Source organism: Pundamilia nyererei, unplaced genomic scaffold (assembly GCF_000239375.1).
Source record: "Pundamilia nyererei isolate P.nyererei 1_Seehausen unplaced genomic scaffold, PunNye1.0 scaffold00073, whole genome shotgun sequence".
NCBI classification, from domain to species: domain Eukaryota; kingdom Metazoa; phylum Chordata; class Actinopteri; order Cichliformes; family Cichlidae; genus Pundamilia; species Pundamilia nyererei.
In genome coordinates this window covers 2,425,193-2,449,578 of record NW_005187474.1, presented here as the reverse complement: position 1 = coordinate 2,449,578, position 24,386 = coordinate 2,425,193, and the positions used below count along the sequence as shown (strand labels likewise).

The 24,386-nt window shown below is 39.8% G+C and overlaps 2 protein-coding genes across 9 annotated transcripts in view; one reads left to right on the top strand and one right to left on the bottom strand.

Annotated features, from left to right (window-relative positions):
- dst (dystonin) overlaps window positions 1-13,226 on the bottom strand; it is a 101,994-nt gene extending 88,768 nt beyond the window's left edge. For 2 of the 3 annotated variants that reach the window (XM_013911845.1, XM_013911846.1), the window contains exon 1: window positions 5,723-5,865. In XM_013911845.1, coding sequence (XP_013767299.1) covers window positions 5,723-5,810 — 88 coding nt within the window. In that variant the 5' untranslated portion in view covers window positions 5,811-5,865. Of the gene's footprint in view, window positions 1-5,722; window positions 5,866-6,971; window positions 7,186-11,084; window positions 11,274-12,434; window positions 12,467-12,787 lie in introns of those variants that run through there. The other variant, XM_013911843.1, reaches the window with a different exon arrangement.
- Window positions 13,227-15,632: 2,406 nt separating this feature from the next.
- On the top strand, window positions 15,633-24,169 carry znf451 (zinc finger protein 451). Of its 6 annotated transcripts, XR_311837.2 has the most exons (14): window positions 16,368-16,575; window positions 16,820-16,883; window positions 17,129-17,212; window positions 17,313-17,426; window positions 17,947-18,058; window positions 18,442-18,589; window positions 18,697-18,823; window positions 18,911-19,070; window positions 19,254-19,392; window positions 19,530-21,040; window positions 21,110-21,178; window positions 22,443-22,508; window positions 23,866-23,971; window positions 24,050-24,169. XR_311837.2 is itself a non-coding variant. In XM_005737137.1 (13 exons), exons 2-13 carry the CDS (start codon window positions 16,824-16,826, stop codon window positions 23,904-23,906), a joined length of 2,631 nt encoding a protein of 876 aa, XP_005737194.1. In that variant the 5' UTR covers window positions 15,633-15,752; window positions 16,820-16,823; the 3' UTR covers window positions 23,907-24,007. The 6 variants fall into 6 exon arrangements, 5 of the variants coding, with proteins under 5 accessions (XP_005737194.1, XP_005737196.1, XP_005737195.1 ...); XM_005737137.1 differs by lacking the exons at window positions 16,368-16,575; window positions 24,050-24,169 and adding an exon at window positions 15,633-15,752 and having other exon boundaries at window positions 23,866-24,007; XM_005737139.1 differs by lacking the exons at window positions 16,368-16,575; window positions 24,050-24,169 and adding an exon at window positions 16,313-16,358 and having other exon boundaries at window positions 23,866-24,007.
- The last annotated feature ends 217 nt before the right edge of the window (window positions 24,170-24,386 follow it).

Sequence of the window (24,386 nt, the reverse complement as noted above, 5' to 3'; positions counted from 1 at the left end):
ATAGATAGATAGATAGATAGATAGATAGATAGATAGATAGATAGATAGATAGATAGATAGATAGATAGATAGATAGATAGATAGATAGATAGATATGACAAAAATAGTAAGTCGCAATTCTGTCGCTGAAGACAAGGGAATAGTAAAGAAGTGTTTTAAGAGTTGTTATGTTTTTTTGCAATGAGATTTATTGATTAGATCCGTGAAGGACCTCGCAGCAAGAACAACATCATGCTTTAGCACTTGCTGTAAACAAAATGTACTGGCCAATAGCAAGAAAATGATCAGGCATTTGATTACTGACTGTAGATAAGAAGCAGTATGATCTAGGAATGCATCTTGGCGAAACCTGCAAAACGAAACTGAGAGCACTCTGAGGGTATGGAGAGTGTGAGTGTGTGTATGTCGTCCATTTCTGTGTGCCTCCATGTTGGGTGTGTGTGAGTGCTTGTGTCTGTGTATGCTTGTTTGTCTGGTGTCAGGTCACATCTTAGACTCTCCCTCTCTCTTAGAACATCTCAGGCTCCCCCAGGTATGGGGCCTATTTTCCCAAGCTACATTCCTTGCCAGTGGCTGGTGTCCCCATGGACTGGTGCATTAGTACTTCTCGGGGTCTGGGGCTGGGTGCTCTGGTGTGTACTGGCTCACTCCCAAGGGCCACTTGGTGGGCCTTGGGAGTGAGCCTCTGCTAGGGGCTAGGGGCTGAGCCTCTGCTAGGGGCTGGGGTGCCCTTGGGTCTCTGGTCTCTGGGCCCAGAGCTCGGTCTGCTCTGGGATAGCTGGCTTCCAGTGCACCACTGCAGCCATCTGGTGCTTCTGCAACATGGATGCTGGGTCTCTCCTCTGCTCTTCTCTGAGTCGGGGCCGCGGTAGTACCTGCGGTGGTCCTACTGAAGCTCTCGTGCTCTGGGGGGCCTGAGGATGTCTGGAGCCCAGGTCTCCTTCATGTCTGCTTCAGGTCCTCAGCTACCCACTTACATGGAGAAACATTACGAACACAAGCGCACTCACACAAACAGGTGTACATAAAAGTGTTCACACAGGTGTTCACGCAGGTATTGACAAACACACTATCTTGGGCTGCTGCTGCCTCTAAAAAATCTTGTATTATTACTGTGTGTTTTCCAGTAACATTGTTTTTTATGCATATATTGGTTGTTGCTGTGGTTGCTCTGCTTTTTTTTTCTCAACAGCTGTTGAAGCAGTGTTTTTCTTTCTTTATCCCTTTTCATGTCCTCTATTTTCCCTTCTTCTCCTTTTGTTAACTTTCTTCCCAACTTCTCTTTCCTTTTTTTCCCCTTTTCCGCTCCCCAGTCTCGTCCGTTATGGTTGTAATAATCCAAAATAATAAAGAACTAGTTAAGTTCTAATAAAATATGACTATTAAGTGGACAATTATAGTGAAAACCGTAAGGCTTCACTTGTGAAAGTACATCTGTTTGGCATTTTTTGGCCTTCGGACAACAATTCAAGACAACAATGCCGAACAGGACGCGGGAAAAAAAAGAAAAAGATGATAAAGCTGAAATCAGAAACTGATCCAGAAATCTAATGTAATTTTTCCGTCATCATGAGCAAATGAATCTTCAGCTATCAGATGCATAATATGGCAGGACAAACCTCATTTTCTTCCTTTAAATAAATTCCTATAAATAAATGAATTTCAGGAGTGTCATGGCACATGAACATGTGTCTGCAACTTGTATCTTGCTTCCATTAAAACAAAGTATCTTTTGTACGGTAGCAGACTGTCTCCATACAGCCAGCCTGCTTTGTGTGTGGGCCACTAGGCCATTTGAATGTGATGAGTGGGCTGTCGACATAGAGCAAAGGGGTTGGGCTGCACAGCCCAGGAGGGTGGACAAAGGCAGTGACTGTGCAAAACATGCAAAGCTCTCACTTGCCTCTGTGTGTGATAAAACAAGGCAATAAAAATATTAAAAGGGGTTAGCTTAAATCATATGAAGATATTTTTAAGTATCTGCAATAGTCCTGCAAGTCATAATGAAGAGCACAGAGACTCACAGAGAGAAATCTGACAGACACACTGGCAGACCACACCCTAATAAAAAACAGAACAGGCATCCTAAAGACTGGTTCAGTGCTTTGTATGAGTACTTGCAAATAACACAGATTTTTAGTACCTAGCTGGTTACAGTACACATCTTCTTGAAAATTTATTACAAAATTGGAGGATTTTGTGTAATGTGCTTTATTAAAATCTGCAAACAAAAATGTATGTGTACTGTAAGGTTTACTGGTTAAATAAACATTTCCAGCAAGATTCTCCTTTATCAGCAGGCAAAACATGTGCATGTGGGGTTCTTATTTCAATTATTACATTGTTCCTCCAATGTAATAAAACCATCCGGGCCATCAAACTTCTTAAGAACAAAATGAACTGCAAGAAAAGCTGACTGAACCACCAAATGGTTAATCCATTAAATCTTTCCTGATTTCGAAGGATCATCAGCTGTTAAGAAACCCAGTGGCCCCTTCATCCTGACAGCCTACCAAGCAGGCTCTGCTAGAACAGTGTGATCCCATACAGCCACTGCCCAGTGCCATTAAGCACTGCATGTTTCTAAAAAACATGTCTTTAACTCATTCCTCGAGTTTACAGTCTTTTGTATGTGTACCCTGCATTGAATTTCAGTTCAACCCAAAGCAGTCGCTCTGTTTAACGTATTATTAGTGAAAGTACCTAATTAGTGCCACATTCCTACATCAGGTATAATAACAGCAACATACTTGCCCTCATTTGATGGCAATTGTGGCAATTCTAAGACCTATGAACTCACATTAGCTCAGAACCACAGTATGTTTGTAAATTGATTTAACTCTTCAATGGTAAAGTGTACAGAAGGTAATATAATATATTAAAGCCAAAAGTGTAAGGACAATAATCAGCATAATAAACGTATACGTTCCTTGTGTTTGCATTATAAGCATGAGTGATAAATACATAACTGATACCAAACAATTATAAAAGTTATTATTTACTGAACAAAGCATTCACACTCAGCAGTGACCCAGTGCAGCATTATCTACCCATCCATTTTTTTTAACTGCTTATCTTCTTAGAGGTTGCAGGAGCCTATCAGAGTTGTCATAGGGCAAGAGGCAGGGTACAGAGCACCAGTCCATCGCAGATAATACACACCAATCACCAATTATCTTAACAAGCATGTTTGGACAGTGGGAGGAAGGCAGAGCATCCACTGAAAACCTACAGAAACAAAGGGAGGACATGCAAACTCCACACAGAAAGCCCTAAGCTGACAAGGAGCATCAAAACTGCACCACTATTCTATTTTCACTAATAACATGTTTGACATAATTTATCTAATAGCTTTATTCAGTGAGCGCAGAGTATTCATGGTTAAGTCTTAAAGCTGAAGGCACAGTATAGAAGTGTATACTTAACATGCACACTTCATTATTTCTTTACTTGTCACAAATCTTGTCATCACTGCACTACTGAGAAATGTTATCGCACACCGAAATGTTTCCTCACGTCACGGAGGCCTAGTGTGCGTGGATTAATATAACAACTGCCTGAATTTCAACAGGTAAAAATGAAAACAAAACAAACAAAAATCTGTCTCTTAGCCTGCTCACTGGCTTTTCTGTTTACTGGTCTGTGTTTGCTTAGTTACTGTTGATGAATTTGCTATGAAAAAGCGACTCTTTGATACTCTGGCCATCACATGGAGAGACGCTTCAGGCTGTGATCGTATCAACTGGAAATAAACAAAAAATAAAGCGATTTTTAGACAATGTCCAATGGAAAAATGTCTCAGCTCTGAAGAAAACAACATACTTAATGAACAAAAGGTTGCACGCGATTGATTTTCAAGATATTTATCAGCATTACCCATATGGAAAAGATATATATAAATCTTATAAAGTTTGTATCTGTCTTGTGTGAAACTTGTTTGAAAAGCATACAAGAGTGAAAACAGATATAAGATCCCTAGAAAAATTATATAAATGAAACTTCTATGTTTTGGATACTTCCTAAAACAATATATGAAAGTGGCCACTTTCATGAGTAAATCATATAAGCCTTATATGAATCACTATATAAAGTAGGCCACATCTGATGCAAGTCTTTTATAAGTTTTTTCTATTTCTTTTCCATATGGGTATCATCCGCTTATAAACACGACTTATTAAGGCAAGTCAATCCAGTAATTTCATCAAACTGCTCCTGTTGTGTAAAACTGCAGATGCAAACAATCCAGAACTTTGTAAAGAATCACTTCAGCTCATAAGTAATGTGTTTCTGCTTTCTTTAACAGACTCTGGTAAATAAATACTGAAAATCTTTTTACTTTAACCGTCAAAGTTTGTTGTTTTTTTCTCCGATGAAGTGCAGAACGTAACCAAAATAGATTGGCTATAAGAAAACTCACAAACAAACCTTAAGTTTTAACCAGGGTCTGTCTGTCCAAACAATTCTGTGCAGAATAATATCAATAAGTCCAAAACAAGGACACTAAACCTATTTCATTTTTCTTGACATAGTGATAAACTGGTTAAACAGTAACATATAAGCATTATTCTGCAACGACAATGCTTCAGACTGATGCAAAATAGTTTCTTAAAATGATGAGGAAAACAGAAAAGAAGCACCTTACCCTTCCTTGATAAGTTCATATTTCATGCAACTGTTGATGCAGAGTTAACGTTTTCCCTAAAATCAGTTTATGACATCTAAAGCGGCTCACAGACTAGCTGTGATGGCAAAAGAACACTCAAAAATAAGTCTGCTTGTTGTCTTATTGCAGCTCTTCTGCCGGAAGACACCAGCCACAGATTCCTAATGATGCTACATCATATGATCCCATTAGAGTGCAGTCGGGGCGTTTAAGCCTTATACCACAGCTGACTGTGCCTGCTGGCTAAAATACTCAACAGCTGAGAGAACATACTCGCAACAACTATCTGGTACAACAGGGCATAGTAATAGTTACATGTTGTTCTGATGCTTCAGATTCAATTAACAGGAAATACAAGAGTTGAAAGCACGACTGTCTGTTTGAATTTTGCCCTACCGGATCTCCAGAGGCCTGCTACGAGAATGCAAGATTATGAGATGTCAAGATCTAGCCGTCGCATATATGCTGAATGAAGTTAGCCCTTTATGTGTGATGGATTTGTTCTATTTAATGAGATAGACCCAAAAGGAGCAGCCAGAAAAGCTACTGATGAGAGCTGACGCGTAGCCTGCTATGTCATTGTCCTGCCAGGTCTGAAGCACCAGACATTTGAATTTCATTCCTGTAAGCGAGATCATTTTAAACATACAATAATAATAATAATTTACATTTTGAAAATATGATTTGCTCATACTGAAGACTTGTTTTATCCACTTGGACCTTGACGCTTGCAATCAGAGTTTTTCCTAAACATATTTCAAGACTAATGTTTTTAATATAACAGCTAAATAAAATAATTAATAAGCCTCCTATTTAGTGAACAACTATGATGACAAAAACCCTTTGTTTGGACTATTCAAAATCAACCTAAATGTGATGTCATGCAGGAAATATTCCCACTTTTTCCACAGCAGTGATAAAGACACTAACACCAGCCAGTCACCAGAGAGAGAGAACGGGGGGAGCAGGCTGACATTTGTTGAACTGTCAAGCAGCAATCAGGCAATTTCTTCTTCGCCCTAAAGCTGACACATATCCATTCAACACTGACTCTCCTACCTTTGTATTTTTCCAATACATCCTCATAAGCTTGGAGGTATTCCTGTTCGTCCGAAAGCGCATAAGCCGGCGGTGCGTACTGAGCCATAACCCGGGCTTCCCAAACTGGACATTCACCAGCGACGGACAGGGACACAGCACGAGTGAGTGTGTGCGTGCGTGTGTATGTGTGTGGATTCAGAGTGTAATCGGCGGTGTTGTTGTACGAAAGGAAACGCCCTACAACCCTCCCTTGTCTGCGCTCCGACCAATAGGCGACACTTCCTCTCCGGACTTCACCAGATTGATAGGAATGACTGTCGTACAGGCTACACTGGAAAAAACAACCTAAGGTTCATTTTTTAGCATGTCACTTAAATCAATACTGGCTTTAAGGATAAATTAAAGCCATTTCAAAATCTTATCGCGAGTGATTTTCATTAAACCGGAAGGACCTCATCTCAGTAGGATTTTAAAACTGGGCTGAATCATGCTAACTGCTCGTTTTTTTAGAGTGCGCAAAAATAAACGCCTATTCTTGTCAGCCTCTCCAAATAGAGACCGTGTAGCTATCGCGTGTCCGAGCGGTTGTGGCTGATTTGGCCCAAACAAAACGTTTGAAATCGTATATTTATCTTTGTCGCCGACATAAGCTCTACATTAAATCTACGGATACCCAGCTTTCATTGAACGCGTCATGCATGACAATCTGTATCTGAAACGCTATTTCTCGTATTTTACGGCGTTAATTAGAGTCAAAGTATCATTATAAAATGCTTACGTGCTATAAAACAAGTTTTCCGATCAACTTATCAAGTGTGAAGAAACTGCCAGCCCATGGCAGGGGGATAAAAAGCTTTAATTACCCACTTCGGCGCCAATAAACGTGTACTGTGACTGTGCATATCAGCAAATACATTTTTAAAAATTATTATTATTATAATAAATTTTTACTTTTTGGTTAATAACAAGGGACAAATGTTAAAACTACACTAGACAATCAAAATTTTGTTGGTTGGGTTTAAAGCATCAGTCTAAAAGCAGAAAACAGGTAGACCAAAATACCATCACATGTGCCACAGATCCACGTCACTACAGACAAGCTTGTCCCCAAATAAACCTGAGCTCACGAGAAAATAATAAACTTAAGGAGGTCTGTCATTTTTTCCTCTAAATACATCATTTGTGGGGATTGTAACATATCCCAAGACGGTTTTTGTCCTTACTGCACATTGCTATCTAACTTCATATTAAGGAGACTCCCCCTCACCTGCGATCCTGAGCACAGCTCTCTCCGCCGGATCCAGCACGGATCCTCCCTGGATTTTCCTCTTGGACCGCTCATGTCTCGGCAGGTTCCAGGGTAAAGTGTCTCCGGGTGCGGGAGACGCCGATCCAGATTTAAGACTGTACTCATCCTCGTCCGAAAAATCCGCCGAGGAAGACATGGAGCAGTGTAGGGAAGGATTGCCCGAACTGGAGCTCTGTGAGACAAAAGAAAAATGGGGATAAGGGTGGAAAGAACAATGCTTGTCTTGAAATGTATGAGAAACACAGCTAAGCAATTAAAACGTTCACAACCCATCCCCTCCCCGCCTCACCATCGCGGGTCAAGGTGCATAAATATGGGCACGTTAGGTGTGAGGACGCACACTTGATCCACCAACTCCAAATGACCCGTAACAATAAGCGAACGAGGCAAATGAAAGCGATGCGAAATCAATAGTATCTGGCTCCCCCGCCAGGTCAATGACAACACTTACCACTGTATACATGGAGACCTGTCAGCTGGAAGAAAGGCAAAAAAAAAGAGAGAAAAGAATCCTTATGCGTGTTATTGGCTTTCAGACTTCATAGACATTTTTCACAAGGTGCCACGCCCTTTGAGTGATGCTCCGGCCACGCGTTCGTTCCTTGTCGGAGCATTAAAGATGTGAGGTGATGTCAGATCTCCAGAGGGCTGGAGGGATGATACGCTGTGTGTTGTCGAGGCAAAGCTGGACCGTGATGGGAGAGCAGAATGCATGTGTCTGCGCGTCATACCCGGTAGCCAACAACAGCAGCTCCAGGAGCAGCGACGGCGGTGTTAGAGCGCCATCCTTGTACAAATCTGATGTGTTGCTACAAATAGCGACCTTAAACGCGGGGTTAATATGAAGACGGGGGGTAATCCCACTGATTACCATGGCGAGGACTCCACAACAGACCCCCCTGGGTCACTGCTCTGACTTTGCACACAGTTACACAATTACGTGCGGATGGACACTGAAGTGTTAAACAGAGTAAACCACTGTGCTAGTCAGAGTCCAGCGGTTGCACAACACGACACACTTGGTTTAAATATTAAATCAGAAATATATATTTTAGAACAAAACCAAATTAACTGACATTTAGTTCCAGGATTGACCAATTAGTTCAGTTCTCACACATTCTCCTTTTGTAACACAAGTCACAACAAAAACGCTCAAAGGCAGGACTGGTAAATGGATTACCTTCTTTTGCAATTCCTTGCTGCACCCTAACACACCTGAGGTTGGGCAAGAGAACAAATACAGGCAAGCACAGCCCAGTGGATAGGGTGGGGCAAAGTTATAGCAACTTCAACCACTTAAGTGACAAAAGTGCAGTTTAATGACACTTGAAACAGATAATCTGTGCACAGGAAAGGAAGAGGTCTGACTTCCTCTTAGTCCTGTGTTATTAAAAGGTAAACCTAGAGCTTCTGCACAGATTGTGAAAGTGGAGGATATTATTTCTTTGGAGTGACAGAAAGTGATTTGTGGCTTAAAATAGCCGCTGCTTTCATGGCTGTCTGCAGAGCTGATAAAAGCAACATGCTGTTAATATTAGCAGCCTTTTTTTTTTTTAATTGTCGCATCACTTTTCATCAGGATGAGATCAGTCCTAAAAAGTGCAGCTTAGTGTTGCAGTTTTTATCAGCTCTCTTCATAATTCCTACTCATAAAATGCAAAACAACTGCACGATTCGAGGAAAGTTAGTACTAACTTACTACTGGAATAAAAGCATGTTCTCAGAAGTCCGTTTGCACTTAGTTTCATTTAAAGAAAATTACAGGCATAAGACTAGCTGAAATATTAGATCCACTCTCACATCACTTGGGGAAGTAGATGATTCTTTATTACTTTTTAAAACCTCATAATCTTTGCCCAAGAGCTGTTACTGGTGCTAAAAATAATATGAGCATGATCATCACGAAGGTTACTCTTTACCGGTGAAGACTTCTTTTGGTTACTGTAAAAGAAACCAAATTTTTCCACTCACGACCTGGTTTGAATCAACACTGGGCTGAAATTGCTTGTTTAAGCTGTATTCTGCTGCTGGTCAGTGTCATTTATATAGATTACATGTTTATTAAAAATAAAAATACACAAACAACATTTGGTTTTATCACAACAAGCGAACCATGGTGGATTATTCATTTTAAACACACTGTTGTGAGCTAGGCATGTAAACGCATTATAAATGATGTATTGTGGCCTGAATTAGGCCCGTGCTCACTGATCTTGTTGTTTTCATAATTGCATTCATCTCTTAATTGTTATTCTCATTGTGATTCAAGTAATTTGCAAACCTCCTTTTCTTGCTGTGTTGTTAAACCAACAAGATTGTGTCATGGCATCATTTATCTTTTTCTTAATCCTTGGTTAAACATTTCACCTGCATAACAAATGTATAAATAAAACGTCACATAAAATGTTAACTGGTGGCAGCAAAACATCTGGTTCAGAAGCCAAATGACTACATCTCATAGATAAGTCTTTCCTCATAGTTGGCTCCAGTCAAGTTGTTATTCATCTTGTCTGCTGACCAGTTAAATAGTAAAAAGCACAAAAGTGTTTCTGTTATCTACAGTATTGCAACACAACAAACAACTATTGGTGGAGTCTGCACCAGTGATAGGTGTGAGGAGATCAATATGATCCTTTGGACAGTTTGTCAGTCTAAATTTATACACTCATACTAAACAACTCCAATGTAAAGCAGTAGGGGTATGCTGTATGCTGGTTAGTGTATTTAACATTCTCAATGCAGTCACATTTGAATCAGACACATTCAAAAACACCCACAGATGAGATGATTTTATGAAATCACAATTTCTGTCTCAGGAATTCAAATATATATTCCCAGATTGGAGGAGCAATACATAAAGAAAGGGCATCAAACCAAAGGACTTTAATGTGGTTGCACCTTTTGTTTCTGTAAGTCACCTTCTTTAAGGGGAGGTCCCCTCCTTCTTCTGCTTTGTGCTCCTGTAATCATACGTTATCCCCCCACCCACTCGGTCTTTGGGTCAAATGTTGTCCCTGTCTTTCCTTACTGTAAATTTTTACCAGCACAATCTGAAAGTGACAAAAGTATTGAAGGACAACAGGCCCAGTCGTGTTCTCAAGCAGTGCAGCTCACAGACAAGATAACACAAAGAAGGTGGAGATGTGGAAAAGGTGAAGATCTAAAACTGCGGTGAGTTAAAGGGCACAGGGAGCGTACCATATTATGCTTCCAAAGGCACGCACTAGCGTGCAGGCTAGGATGACTAATTCAAATTATTTAAGGAGTCATAAAATCTAATAAAACGGGTGATTCACTTGTGAACTTCAAGCTGCAGCAAAACCAGAGTTTATTACTATAATTATTGTTATAATTAAGTGAAATATGTTTGGATTGTTGAGTCCACTGAACCTTTGTAATGATGCAGCTCCTTTAAAACACCGCAGCATGGGGCATATCCATAGAATACTTTATTTCTGTTGAGTTCATGTACTTTTTAATTTCTGGGGAAAAATATTTAAAGCAAAGATTACAGGATCTGTTGGTAAATATCTTTTTTAAATTTTTAAATGTAAATGCTGCTGTTGATTATTTGCACTACTGTCCATGTACAGCTCAAAGGCTACTTTATTTTTTTTAATTTAATGTATATCTTGCACCACTGACACTATTCTACATAGTGGCAGTAGTTCCTTAGAGTGTCCTTTATCTTTTCTTAATTCTTCTTTATAGTAAGACTAGGGAGAGACAGTATTTCAATTCTTCACTATGTCCTGTACAGGTAGCGGATTGGCAGTAAAAAAAAAAAAATCTTTAAATGTTTGGTCTTGATTATGATGATTAGAAACTGAACAAGACACCCTGCAGTACCAGCACAGCAATGTTTCATTTCTTGGGAAGAAACCCATCATTCAACAGCACACCCAAGTGTCAGGTTCCTTAAATAAGCATCTCCCCTTTGCCCTAGAGCAAGTTAGCACTCCTTTCCCAGAATCAAATGTACATTGTGATGTTCCTGTTGAGGGGAGCAAGCAAATCCAGCGTATTGTTTTATCATTACTCTTAATGGTAACAGTGAAGTGGGGTACCTACAGGTTTACGTGTAGGGGTGACTTGTACAGACTGGTAAAATTCTGGCAGGACTCTCTTCTTCACTTTGCGTTTTCTTAGAGACGATGATGAATCGGGTTCACTTTCAGGAACCTCGACCAGATTGGGCTTTTCCTCTGTCACTCGAGCATGTATGCTCCTTCTCGGGCGATGTGGACTGTGCCTGAAGCCCTGGGGAACATGAACATGTCAAGCTGGTAACAGATTATGCATTAAGCATACCTTAGCATAAGAAGTTAAAAGCTGTGTTAGATTATGAAGAATTACAGCGTTTGCAGTTCAGGTTTAAAGTTGAGGTGGGATGCTGTTACTTTATAGGCTGATCACACAGAAACTTCAGTCACTCTGAAGAGAAAATGTGCTTTTTGAAATTACATTTATCTCAAGTTTTCTTAAAGATTGAGGACACTGTTTTACAACATTAAGGCTCTAAAACTGCCCTGCATTTGATGACCTTGAACATGATACTGAATCCCTACCAGCTAAAGTACTGAGTCAGTAGGGATTCTGTATCATGTGGTTCAATAACATGACCTACAAATGAAGGCAAGCTTTTGGTTTTGCAAATATAAAAACAAGAGAACTGCATTCTATTCTATAGCAGTGTGGTTGGCCATAACACTGGTCTGCCAATGTTGCACTTGAAATAAAGAATAGCTTTACTAAAACCTTACACTGTCATTAGTTTCCAACAACTCCATAGTTGCAATTGTAATTAAAAAGAGGCTATCTCTTTCATAGGCCAAGTCAGGAAGATTAAAACCGGCTACTAAAACAGCTTTATCCATAACATAATGTTAATTTTTAGTTTAGCATAGCTGTTGTAGCGCTTATTTTTATTCGTAATCATTCTCTTCCAGGCTAAAAGCTTAGTACTTACATGGCTATTTTCTTAAACCATTTCTACTTTTATTTTGAAAGCAAAAAAGCTTAAAACGGAAACGGATCGACAGAAAATGGTCTTCGTGTTTTCAGTCGTCAGCACCAAATGACATTTAACATAATGATATTGTGGATCGTTTTTTTTTTTTTTTTAAAAAAAGCGGTTTCTGTGGACTCAGAGTTAGCTCTAACCCATGTGTTTCTGGGGAAAAACAGTAGTGAAACTGCAATATCACCCACATCATTTATTGATAACACATGCGCACTGCGCACAGCATAGACCCTAAAATAGCCATGCAGCCCTCGATAAAAGTCTAAAAGAAACGCTCTTTAAGGTGAAGCGTTGGTTAAATCACAGCTTAAAGCTTAAATGTAGTCTCACTTTAACACAAGTGACCATTCCTCCTGGCTATTAGGTGACAAAGCCATTATGTAAAAAGTTCATCCTACCTCTGATCGAAAATGATGCGTTCGCAGGCCAACTATAAGACAGATAACAGATGTTACAAAAAAGATGTTAGGATGTAAAACATTGCAATGACTGCAGCTCGGCTAAGAAATATGCATTTGGTCAGAAGTAATAACAAGTTTAAGATGCTTCAGGTTACTTTACGCACAGCATCACCTCTGAGTCTCACAGCCCGAACAGGCGTTAACAGTGATGACTCTGCTTTTATATACAAAAGATAAACATAATCAGACTATGAACGATTACACGTATCTCTAATGTCTGTAGGCTACATGAATATATGTACCCTGAGCTGTCAGGAGGAGAAGATGCGGCTGGCCTGTACGCTACTCACCGCGGTTCTTGGGGCGTCCAGAGAGCACAGATTTTATTGGATGCTTTCCATTACGAAGCCTGCGATGCCAGCAGCAGAAAAACAAAATTGTCGCAATAGTCCCCAGCAAAAGCAACAACAACAGCAGCACACATTGAATACTGTACGGCCTTAGTAGGACCAAAAACGCCGCAGCGATCATCATAAGACGAGATATAGGGCAGATCTGGCAGCCTCAGACAGCCGGCTCCTCCGCTGCCGTTATGTCGCTGATAACTCGGCAAGAGAATAAAGACACTCACTGACATACGTGAAGCATCGCACAGTAAACCGTGGAGAGCGCACAGGTCCAGAAAGGACAGCCCAGACTATTGATATCATTATTGTGGGGTACAATGCATGACTCAGCAGAGACGCCACTTTAAATTATTTATTTATTTTTTAACAGGGGCAGGGAGAGTCAGCAGATTCATCCCAGCATCACTGTAATCTGCTGCAGAGGGGGCTGCCCACACGAATAACGCTGCAATAGTAAATAACACTAATCCGTGTAGACCCGTGGATGTACTGCACTAGTAGGGTTTAATATTTTTAAATGTGATCTAGAGTGTCATCGCCACTGTATACACATACAGCATGTTTTTGGCCGGAAATGAAATATCGTTTGTATTTTGTAGAGCAAGTCTACCCAGTATGGTTTTAAAATGTATGATAGGTGCTGAGATGAGGCAGGTCCTATGCACAGATACTTTGAGGATTAGAGCGAACAGAAACTCTGATCATAAGCCAACACGGGTTATGTAATTTTGGGGTGAGATGACATCATCTCTCCTTCTGCTAAATGAAAGACTCAGACAAGCAAAGTGTGGCAGGAGAAAAACACGTGTTTATACAACACCGCACATTGTGGGCGTAGGTATGTAAATTACGACTATTCTATTTAAATTCTTAGACTAGTAAATAAATAATTTTCCACTTACGTATAACAAGATATGTATAGTTGTATGTGTCACTCATACATTTACCAACTTACAAATATAATCATCCCAATAGTTAGACATAAAAATCGACATTTTATTTTTCAAATAAAAGAATTAGTTCTCATTATCCATCAGGTCATCTTTGATGTTTAAGAGTACAGCTTTCAGTATTATTGAATTAAACTGTGTTACAAAATGTAAGCTTTATAAGTTATTGTAAAAGCTGTGTACTTACAAACTGCAACTGATGCCCTAGATTGCACAAGGCTATACTAAAATGTCTGAAGGTGTTATCATTTGTCATAAAACAGCAACAACAACAACAAAACACAACCTACAGATCTTCTTTCACCTTGTTTGAATCCTGGTTATGTCTGTGTGCTTGGCTTTAACTTTCTAACTACATGGCCTGCTATAAATATCACTGCATATTGCCATAAATGCAGTGATATCATATTGCCTGTGTCAAATATGTAACATATGAGTTTTAATAAATAGAAGAGAACAGAACAGAATGAAACCCATATCCAAAAAAGTAAGATGCTGTATAAAATGTAGATAAAAACAGATTGTAACTGAATTTTTTAGTCACAATAGAACAGTATAAAAAATCTAATCTTTCAACTAAGACATTTTACTATTTCATGAAAAAAAACCCCATTATTATTATTGATGTCATCAGCACATCTAGAAACAGTCAGGATTTGGGCAACTAAAGCCTGGAGGTGGTGCTAAAAAGAAACAGCTGGAGTAGCATGTTGCAAGGGACTAGGCTCAGTGCCAACAGGTCAAAACAGAGTGTTTCAGAAGTAAAGATGGCTATAGGTTCGCCAGTCGGCAAAAAACGAGGTTAAAAAATGTGGAACAGTTTCAGAATGACGTTCCTCAGTGTAGAATTGTGAAGACCTTGAATATTTCATTGTCTACAGTGCATAACATCATCAACAGAAAATCAAAATTGGGTGCCTGCGATATTTGAGCCCTCAAACAGCGCTGCATTACGAACCTGATGATCCTGCTATGGAAATCACTGCATGTGTTTTGAACAGAGTTCACAGTACCATCCACAAATGCAAGTTAAAGCTTAGGCATGCAAACAAGAAAACCTTATGTGAACATGATCCAGAAATGCTGCTGTCTGATCTGGGACAAAGCTCCCTTAAAATTGACTCTTTTAAAGTACAAAACTGTTCTGTGGTTGCACATCTGGAAGGCCACAATCAATGTTGTAAGGTGTGCATATTTCAACAAGGTGACACTAAACTCTATACTTTCACCAACTGACAACATTTGACACATCACGAAATAACATAAAACAAAGAAGACCCAGGAATGTGGAGCAACTACAATCCTATATAAGAAAAGAATTGGAAAAGATTCCTCTCCCAAAAGTCCAACAATTGGACTCATTAGAGAACCTAAACGTTTACAGACTCCTTTTAAAAGAAGAGGGCATGCTACACAGCAGTAAACATGGCCCTATCCCCCACCCTTTTGAGATGTGTTATACTTTTTTTATTGTGAATAAAATATTTGTTTATGAGATTTGCAAATCAATGCATGATGAAACTAGAATTACAGAATAGAGTAGATGTGTATTCTGCATTCAACAACGTGGTAGAGAAGGGCGCAGATGAGCACCATGTAATGCTGCTATTTACATATGTGTTTGGTGTTTATGTATATGAAGGTGTACAATTCATCTCTCCAATATGAATCTAGGTAAAGTTGGCGCCTCTGGCGGGGATAACTAGAATAAAATAGTTGTAGTTGGTAACATCATCGCGCTTCGACCCGGATTAGATAAGAGCGCAGAGGCGGACTTTGTTCTCTCGTGTATTTTGTAGCAAGCCCAAGCTCCGTCCACGCGGCGCACACTCTGCGAACAAAAAAACCGCACCCGCGTCCGCATGACGTCATGACGTCCGGACTAGCTGCGTTTACGTTTATTTGGGATGTTGTAGCAGTGAGCTACCAATCTGACAGAGTGAGCAACACAGGCACAGGTAATGCGATGCTTATCTTAATTTAAACTATGAGTCTCAGTTATGCCGCATTTGATCGGTTTTACCAGACGTTAGCCCCTCGTCGGCATCCATTTATTTTTTTTAGAGAAGGTCGTGTAGCACCTTGTGGGAATGGGGGTTTTAGTTTCAGAAACACTTCCAGTAATACCCTACGAAGCGGACATTAGTTAAGCGGTGTGAAAACGCCAAAACTGCAAACACTTTACAGTTTTTAATTTTTTTAAAATCTAACATTACACAACATAATATTATCTTGCATATCTCACACAGTGAGTGTTTGGGACCCATGAGTTATTTCTTTCAGAGTGGAGATATCACTGCTAATAATAGTCTTCACCAGAGTATGGTTGGTAGAACAATCCCCCAGCAGAAGATGAGTGAATTCTCGGTGACATGTAGGGCTTTTTAACTTCGATCATTTCAATGTGTGTAAAAATCGCTTTGATTTACATACTATGATCATCGAACTTCATGAAGCCTGTGAACGCACCACCATAGTGTAGTGGCGCGTAACTTCTTCTTCGTTCCACTTTTGAAGTGCTGTTTAGAAGCTCACAGCTTACTCCTGCCGCCGCTGGTTAACAGGTATACTGCAACAACACTGATTTAAGTCGTTGAATAGTTGCTGTAGAGCAGCTCCCACATGAGAGGCAGCACCGAAGAGAAGTACTAAATGAGGTGGCGAAACGAGGAAGAAACTATGCCCCCATGTTGAATTTCTACACGGGTGACCCTCGTTAAAGCAAGTCGTATTTTCCTACTTTTAAAAGGCTTGACAACGACAAGAAGTTTTCAAAAAAAGGTGCATGCTAATATTCGTTTGCTCAACGTCTCGCATATTTGCTACGAGACCTAAGCTATCCTGCTGCTACTGTTTCCTTTGCCTAACTGTCTGTGTTGTTCAGGCTTAGCTTAAACGTAACTGTTAAGCTAATTGCACCAAAAGAAGTAAATATAGTTGTTACTGTGTTGTCCGAAGAACTGTCGCTAAGCTTTATAAGTACGTACTCCAGCTTGAAAACGTGTTATCTTCCCGTTACCTTTAGGAACATGTCCTCCCCAGTTGACGCAGATGAAGACGAGGTGGAAAAAGAAGTCGAGTTTGTATCAGTAAGTCATATGCACTCTGGCTCTATTAAATAAATATTAGTTGAAAATGATAACATTTTGGTTTTCAAACTAGTGGCATTGTTCACTGTCACGTCAATGAAGCCTAATAAACAGACGGCTATTTTTTTTCTCTCAATTCACTGATGTCTCATACTGTCCAGGTCCTTATGATTTGGACTTTAGATGTGTTTTATAAGCCTGAAATAGTGTTGATGTTTTTCTTTCTTTTTCTTTTTTTAATGCAGGAGGGCCCTCTCAGACCAGTATTGGAATGTATTGACCTGTTGAGTGACAGTGAGGATGAGGGATGTTCATCATTGCCCAATACAGTAAGTTTTTTTTAAACAGATCATTTGGTTATTTAATCCTTTTAATTCATATGTTAATATCCTTTTTTTCTTAAAAACACATTATTTCTTTCAATTGTAGCTTGAAGATAAAATCAGCCGACATAAAGCACGTGTTACATCTACCCTGGATAGACTGGCGCACCAAGTGGCTGTACAGAAAAAGGAACGAGCAGATAAATGCAGAGCATTCAAGGTAAGGTTGTTGACAGATAAACTGAGCCACTGTCATTTGTTGTTTGTTGGACTTTCATTAATCATTTAGCCTATCAGAAAATTTATTCTGTTTTCACTGTTTCCATTCAGATCTGTACCTTTTTTTATGCACAGCAGGAAAGAAAAGATGCATTGCCTTATGCTTTATGTGAACTGTTGTAAAATAAATTTTACTATGAATTTTAAATTGCTAACACATACATGTGCTCATTAACATATTCACAAAGAACATGAAATTTAAACTCAACTTTAGATCCTCACCAAGATTTTACTGGGTTAGTGTATGGGTAGATTAAGCCCAACTTTATGAGCAGCAGTGCCCCCCTGTGGGCACAAAAAATGGGGAAGGTAGTCTATTCATAACATGCAACATTACTTGGAGAACCAACATTAAACAGTCAACTGGTTTTCACTGATGTGTTGTTTTGTTTGTTTGTTTTGTTTTGTGTTTTCTATGTGAGGGAAATATCTTACGTGTTACGTCTTTGTCCCTTTTTCAGGAGAAGCAGATCCTACAAAAAGCTCATGGACAACAGGAGCTGGCTGTTAGCGCTGTAAATGGGATTAATCAGGAAGCCAAACGTTGTGTAGACATGTGGTTAAAGATGCCAGGTAATTATTGATCGGAATTAGAAATCTGTTGTAGTTGTTTTACTCAAATAAGTAGAACGACTTTTAAAACATTTTCCTGTTACGTAGTTGCTGTTTGTTTTTGTCTTTTTGGTTTGTTTTTTACATTTCTATCAGTATGCTAATTGCCTCTGCCAAGGAGGTCATGTTTTTGGTAGTGTTTGCATGTGTACATGTTATTCTGTCTATCTGTAAACACAATGGCTTGAAATGTTTTGAATGAATTCTAAACAAACCTTCTAGTGGTGTAGAGTGGCTTGCATCCACCGGGGTCAAATCAATGATTTATTGGTGCAATTTTCTGTTATAGTTGTCAGTGGAGTGGCTTGTGGGACTTAACATACTGCAATATTGTGTTTATCTAGGTCTTAAACCTGGAGCGATCAGTGCTGGTTCCGAGGGAAGACAAAGAGCTTCTTTCCACAGAACTATCTCAACTAGGCATACTTGTCCAGTAATTAACTGTGGTCGAGTTTATGATAATGCTTCCCTCCTTGATGGACACTTGAAAAGGTAATAATTCTTCATTCGTGAGTGTGTTGGTGCAGCGGCTTAACTGTTTTCCTCACAAAAAATGGTTGTCTCTTGCACATGTATTGAGTAAAAGCTCTTGTATGCAGGTTTGATCACTCCCCATGTGACCCGACTATCAATCTTAAAGGAAGTCCATCAGAGTTTTTTGCCTGTGTTGCATGTGGAAAGAATTTTCAGGCCAAAGAATCCTGGAGGAACCACGTTAAGTCGAAGGTCTGTGCACTTTTCTGACTGTGCAATTAGAAGTTGCAGCCTGAATCCCTGCATGGTGTAATAATTCAGAACTGTTTTGGTTACTAGGTGTCCTCGTCTAATGCCGATGGTCATAGCATCAACCAGATGTATCAGCGAATTGTGTGTTTTGCATGTCCTGCCTGCTACAACCTCTTCAACCTCAGAGACGAGTGTCTCCAGCACATGTCAGCCGAAAGCCACTTCAAAGACTCACTCGCCTTAAGAGGTAATTTTTTTTCTCTTTTTTTCTTTTTTTCCTCTAATAAATAAAATCATTACTTAAAAACAGCATTTTATATTTACTCAGGTTACCTTTGTTTGTGTGGTTCTAGAAGATCTTAGATACTGGAAAGTAGCTAAATGAGCCAATTTGCATTTTATTTTACATTTGATTTTAAAAAACCCACAGGAAGTCCGCTGCCAGTCCCTGTCCCTCAACATGTCAAGAATCGTCTCATCGCCTTGTGCAAAGATGTAGCGTTCAGTGTCCGCTGCTCTTTGTGTCATAACGTACTGATCTCCCATCAAGCAGCTCAAGCTCACTTTAAGTAAGTTTTGTTTTTGTTTTGTTTTTTTACAACATTTGAATGTAGTGAAACCTCTTTATATATATTTCACTGATTGTATTCAGATCCTTTATGAAACTCATTTTTATGGCCCTTGTCCCTCATTTTCCTCTTTTTAGTGTGTACTGCAGACAGGGCTGTGCTGTGGCCAAAGCTGACAAGACGATAGTGCAGGTCATGAATCAGCTGCAAGTGCGAGGACAGTGTTCTGTCTGCTGTGAAATCTTCCTCAGCCAAGCTGAAATTGAGAGACACAGGGAGTCGATGCAGCATGAAGTTGAACTCAACCAAACAATGGCAAAAGCACTTCTTCAGCACTGCAGGTTTAGTGAAATTCAACACTTGAAGAGAGCTAGAGACTCAACAGACACAGAGGAGACCACTGGCCTTGCAACACCTCTCAAAAGAAACAGGAAGAGCGACGACCATGACAGATTTCCAGCTAAACAGCAGAGCTTGGGGACAAGTGTGACTGTCACCAGTAGCGGGAGCGTAACAGCTTGGTGTTGCGAGTGCGGTCTTCAGTTCTCAGACGAGGCTGGAGCCAGTAAGCACCTTCTGGCTGTGAACCAAATTTTCCATCAGTGTGGCGTGTGTGGCAAACATATGGGGGAGTCTTCCATTGCACGTCTGCATATGAGTCGCTTTCACGGGGGCGCTCATCTCTCCAACTTCCTCTTCTACTGCCGCAAGTGCAAAGTGGAAATGCCTCGGTACGAAGACATCCTGTCACACGTGTCCGGAGCTCACAGCGGACACACGTATTTCAGTGAACAAGAAGTGCCTGAGCAGCTTCCCATAATCGTTGATGTCAAGCCATCCACTAGCAGTGACGTCACATTTCACTCCTCGTCTGTGGCCAAAGTCCAGCTGAGCACAGAGGTGTCTTCCTCAAAAGTAGAGCAGTCTTGGATGTGCAGGATGTGCGAGGATGTCTTTGACTCGGAGGCTGCCGTCCGTAAACACTGCAGCGATGTTAGTAGTCACAGCTTTCAGAGATTCGTCTGCGGACACTGTCCACAGAAGTTCTTCAAAGAGTCCACCGTACGGAGACACTGTATGAATGAGCATGATGGGCTTGTAAAAACTTCCTATTTCTGCGGCCTCTGCGACAGCATGGAGTTTGGATCTGAGGAGGAGTTTTTTGAGCACTACAAGAATCTTCACAGTAAGGACTACTACTGCATGGATGAGGTTGAAGTTGTTCAGCCAGATGCTGCTGATGCTGCCGCTGAGAGGACCAGTCAGTTTACATGCCCGTGCATGGGTTCGGAAAAAAGTAAAGAGGACATGAAAGCCACTTACACACAATGCATGAGGAATCTGGCTGCGGAAGAAAAATGCCAGTACATCTGTGTGCCTTGCGATGTATCTGTTCCATCCTATGCACAGATCAAGACTCATGTCCACACAAAACACACAGCCTTGAACCTGGACAGGAGCTTTGACATCAGATGCAAAGACTGCCAAGAGAGTTTTATGGATGTACCGAGTTTCCATAAACACTACCACTTGCAACATTGTACACTGGATCCCTGCATGAGTTCCAGGACCTGCAGGAAAAGCTCAAAAGCCGAACCCACCACTCCAATGATACCTAATGCTGCGGAGATCAAACCAGACAGCAATGGTAAATCTGTTAAACTGATTCACATTTAATGTCTTGTTTTTGGATGTTAATTTGTATTCATGTTCGCAGAGATTGACGACGAAACGCTGACATTTTTGAACATTGATCACACGAATGACGAGAGTGAAGTGCAGGAAGGTAGGCAGTAAACTATACATATATATATCACTGATATACAGATGAGGCCAGAATTATTAGTCCCCCTATGAATTTTTATTTATTTTATTTTTTTTTAAAGTGCTGTTAAACAGAGGAAAGAATTTTAATCACAGCTTTTCAAAAAATCTTAGATTTTTATTGGTTACATTATTTTTATTTTGCACACAGGAACCAAATTATTTACACAAACTACCAGATAAGTCATCCTGATGCTAATAGGTGGTGTATCCTTTTTGCTGGATAACAGCCTGCAATAGTTTTTTGTAGTTTTCAACAAGTCTCACACACATCGCCTGAGCAATCCCTGTCCATTCCTCTTTGCCGAGTCTCTCAAATGCGTTCAGATTTGATGGGCTCCTGGCATAGTCCTTGGTCTTCTGTTTACCCCACATCAAGTCAGGTCTTTGAGCAGTCCAGCCAGTAATGCTGACTTTGGTCTTCTGGGGTAGTTCTTCACCAGGAGTGACTTATTGTTTATGTTGTCATGTTGAAAGACAAAGTGACTGCTCAGACCCAATTTTCCTGGTTTTCTTTAAAAATTTTCTCATATCTTTTTTTCCTTCAGGATTTCTTTGACTTTGACAAAGGTGTTTTTCACATGATAACTCAAACTCTTTTTGAGGTTCTTATGCTTTCTTTAAATTGGAAGATAAACCCACAGCTTTAATGATTTTAAAAGCTTTGAGCATTACAAAAATAAAGCACATCATTGCACAGTGGTGGTTTTTGCTATAGCTAAATAAAAAGGCCAGTTTTCTCAGGGAGCAAATATTATTGACCCTGGTAAAAAAAAAAAAAAAATCTGAAACAATTCTGTTATTGTGTGCAAATAGAAATAATTTATGCTTCCTATAGAAAACTAGTGTGTTTAGTAATCCTATGTTGAAAATCCTTAGCTCTATTAAAAAAGTACTAGAGCAAGTTTGAACTGGACAAATTTTTTTAATTTAATTTATTTTATTTTAATAGGGGACTAATAATTTTGTTGTCACCTGTAACTAGAAAGAAAAGACTGGATACTAAATAAACGCTACTTCTTTTTTTCTCTCTTTTCGTCATGAGACCCTAACGGCTGTCTGTTTAAAGAGAATTCTTGCTTTAGCTCAACTGCTAATAATTATTTGCATAATTAATCCTATGAATGTCCTCTCAAACAAAAACACACTGATTTACTTGTCTTAAAGTATCCTCATTAATCTTGATTTTTAACAGCTTGGATAAACGACTCTGTATTCTGTTACAGTTGAATCGGATGATGAAATGAAACGTGCGCTGTCTTTGAGCGCAGAAGAAGGACAAGAGTCAGCAGGTATGTGTGTGCAGGGCTGAGGATATAGTCTCTTTCTCTTTTGAACAGTTTGTAAGTCAGTACAATACGACATATTGTATTTTTTTGTTATTGTATTCAGATAAACATCCAGTAAGTTATACAGTCGGTGATTGTTAACATTGCCCTGCACATTAAGGAATGAAAATGTCAATGGATAACATGCAGGCTTAAAAAATATTTGAACAGTTGGTTCAGTGAGGTTTATTCCCAGCCTTCTGGGAGAGTTTTTTTGTTCTTTTATTAGATAGGAACAGACAGGAAATATGGGAGATGCAGTGTGATGTGCACTCGCAGTCTGGCTGGCCAGGAATCGAACCGTGACTCACTGCTTGGAGGAATTTGAACACATTTAACAAACATCGAGATAAAGAATGTGTTTGATCAAAAGGATGAAAGAGAAACTCGACTGTAGTTTCGTGTACTAAAATGATGTCAGGCTTACATTTGAGAAAGCAGGAACCTGCTGCTTAAATCTGAAAGTAATGTGATGAATTACATCTGTGTAAACAGGTTCTTCAGAAATTCAGAAATTCCCTTCCTACTGGGGACAAACAGTAAAAGACGGTGATGTGAGCTCAAGCATAGGATGACACGTTCATCTGACCATCTCAATCTTCAATCCTCCATGGTTATGAAATATTTTCAGAAAGATGAAGAGAGAAGTCAGTCCTCGGAACAAAAGGCACTCAGAAAGGCCACCATCAGATTACAAAAAATGCTTAGAAACGCCACAGAGGAGTGCTTTGAGCAGGATTACAGACACAGCTCATTTCAAAGACGAAGTGTGGGTAGAGGGGAGCGGAAACTATCCAGCTCACAGACTGGGACAGCTAGGCTTAAATTTACAAATAACACGCACAGAAAGTCTGCAGCTTTTGAAGGTGTTATTTTCAGACAAGTCCAAATTTATCATTCATGCTGATCTCTTGAATGGAGTAAGAAACTCCAATCAGTGTCCAGATTTTAGATTTCATCAAAATATGAAATCTAAAACAAAGCAGCTGCCTACTGAAAGAATATTTTTCCCAGGAGAAGATTTTTAGAACGATGTCGGCACGGAGTGAGAGTCGATCTTTACGGCACCTGTGAGACGTCATGAAGAGGGGGGCGGGGAGTGTGGATGACCTAAAGGCTCTGCTGGCTCAAAGACGAAGGAAACCTTTTGGGGATCACTATAAATAGATTTGGAGATATGAAAGAAGAGAAATGTTAAAGTTATGACATTGTGGTCAACATAAAATGTTCTCAGTGTTGTTGAAATGATGCAGTTTGTAGTGTTTTCCATATGGCCATGCTGGTATGAATGAAGGTTTTCTCGTGTAATTTGTTTTCACAGAGTTGGAAGAAGCTCTCAAAAGAAGCCTCCTGGAGTTCTGAGAAAGCCAGTAGTGCTTTTGTAACATGCTGTTCATCGAACGTTATACTAGAATGTTTTGTACAAGGTAACGTGTTCAGAATATAATAAAGAATTAAATGTTTGTCCTGTTTCTTACTTTTTCTGCGTTTTTCATTATTTGCAGTAAGTGGACACCAAACTGAACCTTGCAGATTTGCAATTTTGTAAGCTTGATACTTGTGAGGAGCCAGAGTGTTTCGACACGTGTGCTATAGATGGCATCCACCACACTGCAAGATGCCTGAGCTGAACATGTGACCACAGTGCTGTGTCTCCAGTTGCGCTCTGTTTTCCAGTGTATTGTATGTCACAGACTCTTCGCATGGTGTCATGTGAATCCTGATCCTTCTACGCTAGAATGTTAGATTATTTTTCTTAAGGAAAAAGCTTTTGCAATACCCAGAAGTCTGCAATATAAATTCACATAATTGTTGTGCTCCAGAAATGTGTTAATTTGGTGC

What these genes read in the sequence shown, in the direction of transcription:
- znf451 (XM_005737137.1), top strand. Translation starts at nt 16,824, where the DNA reads ATGTCCTCCCCAGTTGACGCAGATGAAGACGAGGTGGAAAAAGAAGTC. An exon ending in ATAAATGCAGAGCATTCAAG is followed by an intron (nt 17,427 to 17,946) that starts GTAAGGTTGTTG and finishes TCCCTTTTTCAG; the next exon opens with GAGAAGCAGATCCTACAAAA. An exon ending in CTTGATGGACACTTGAAAAG is followed by an intron (nt 18,590 to 18,696) that starts GTAATAATTCTT and finishes TCTTGTATGCAG; the next exon opens with GTTTGATCACTCCCCATGTG.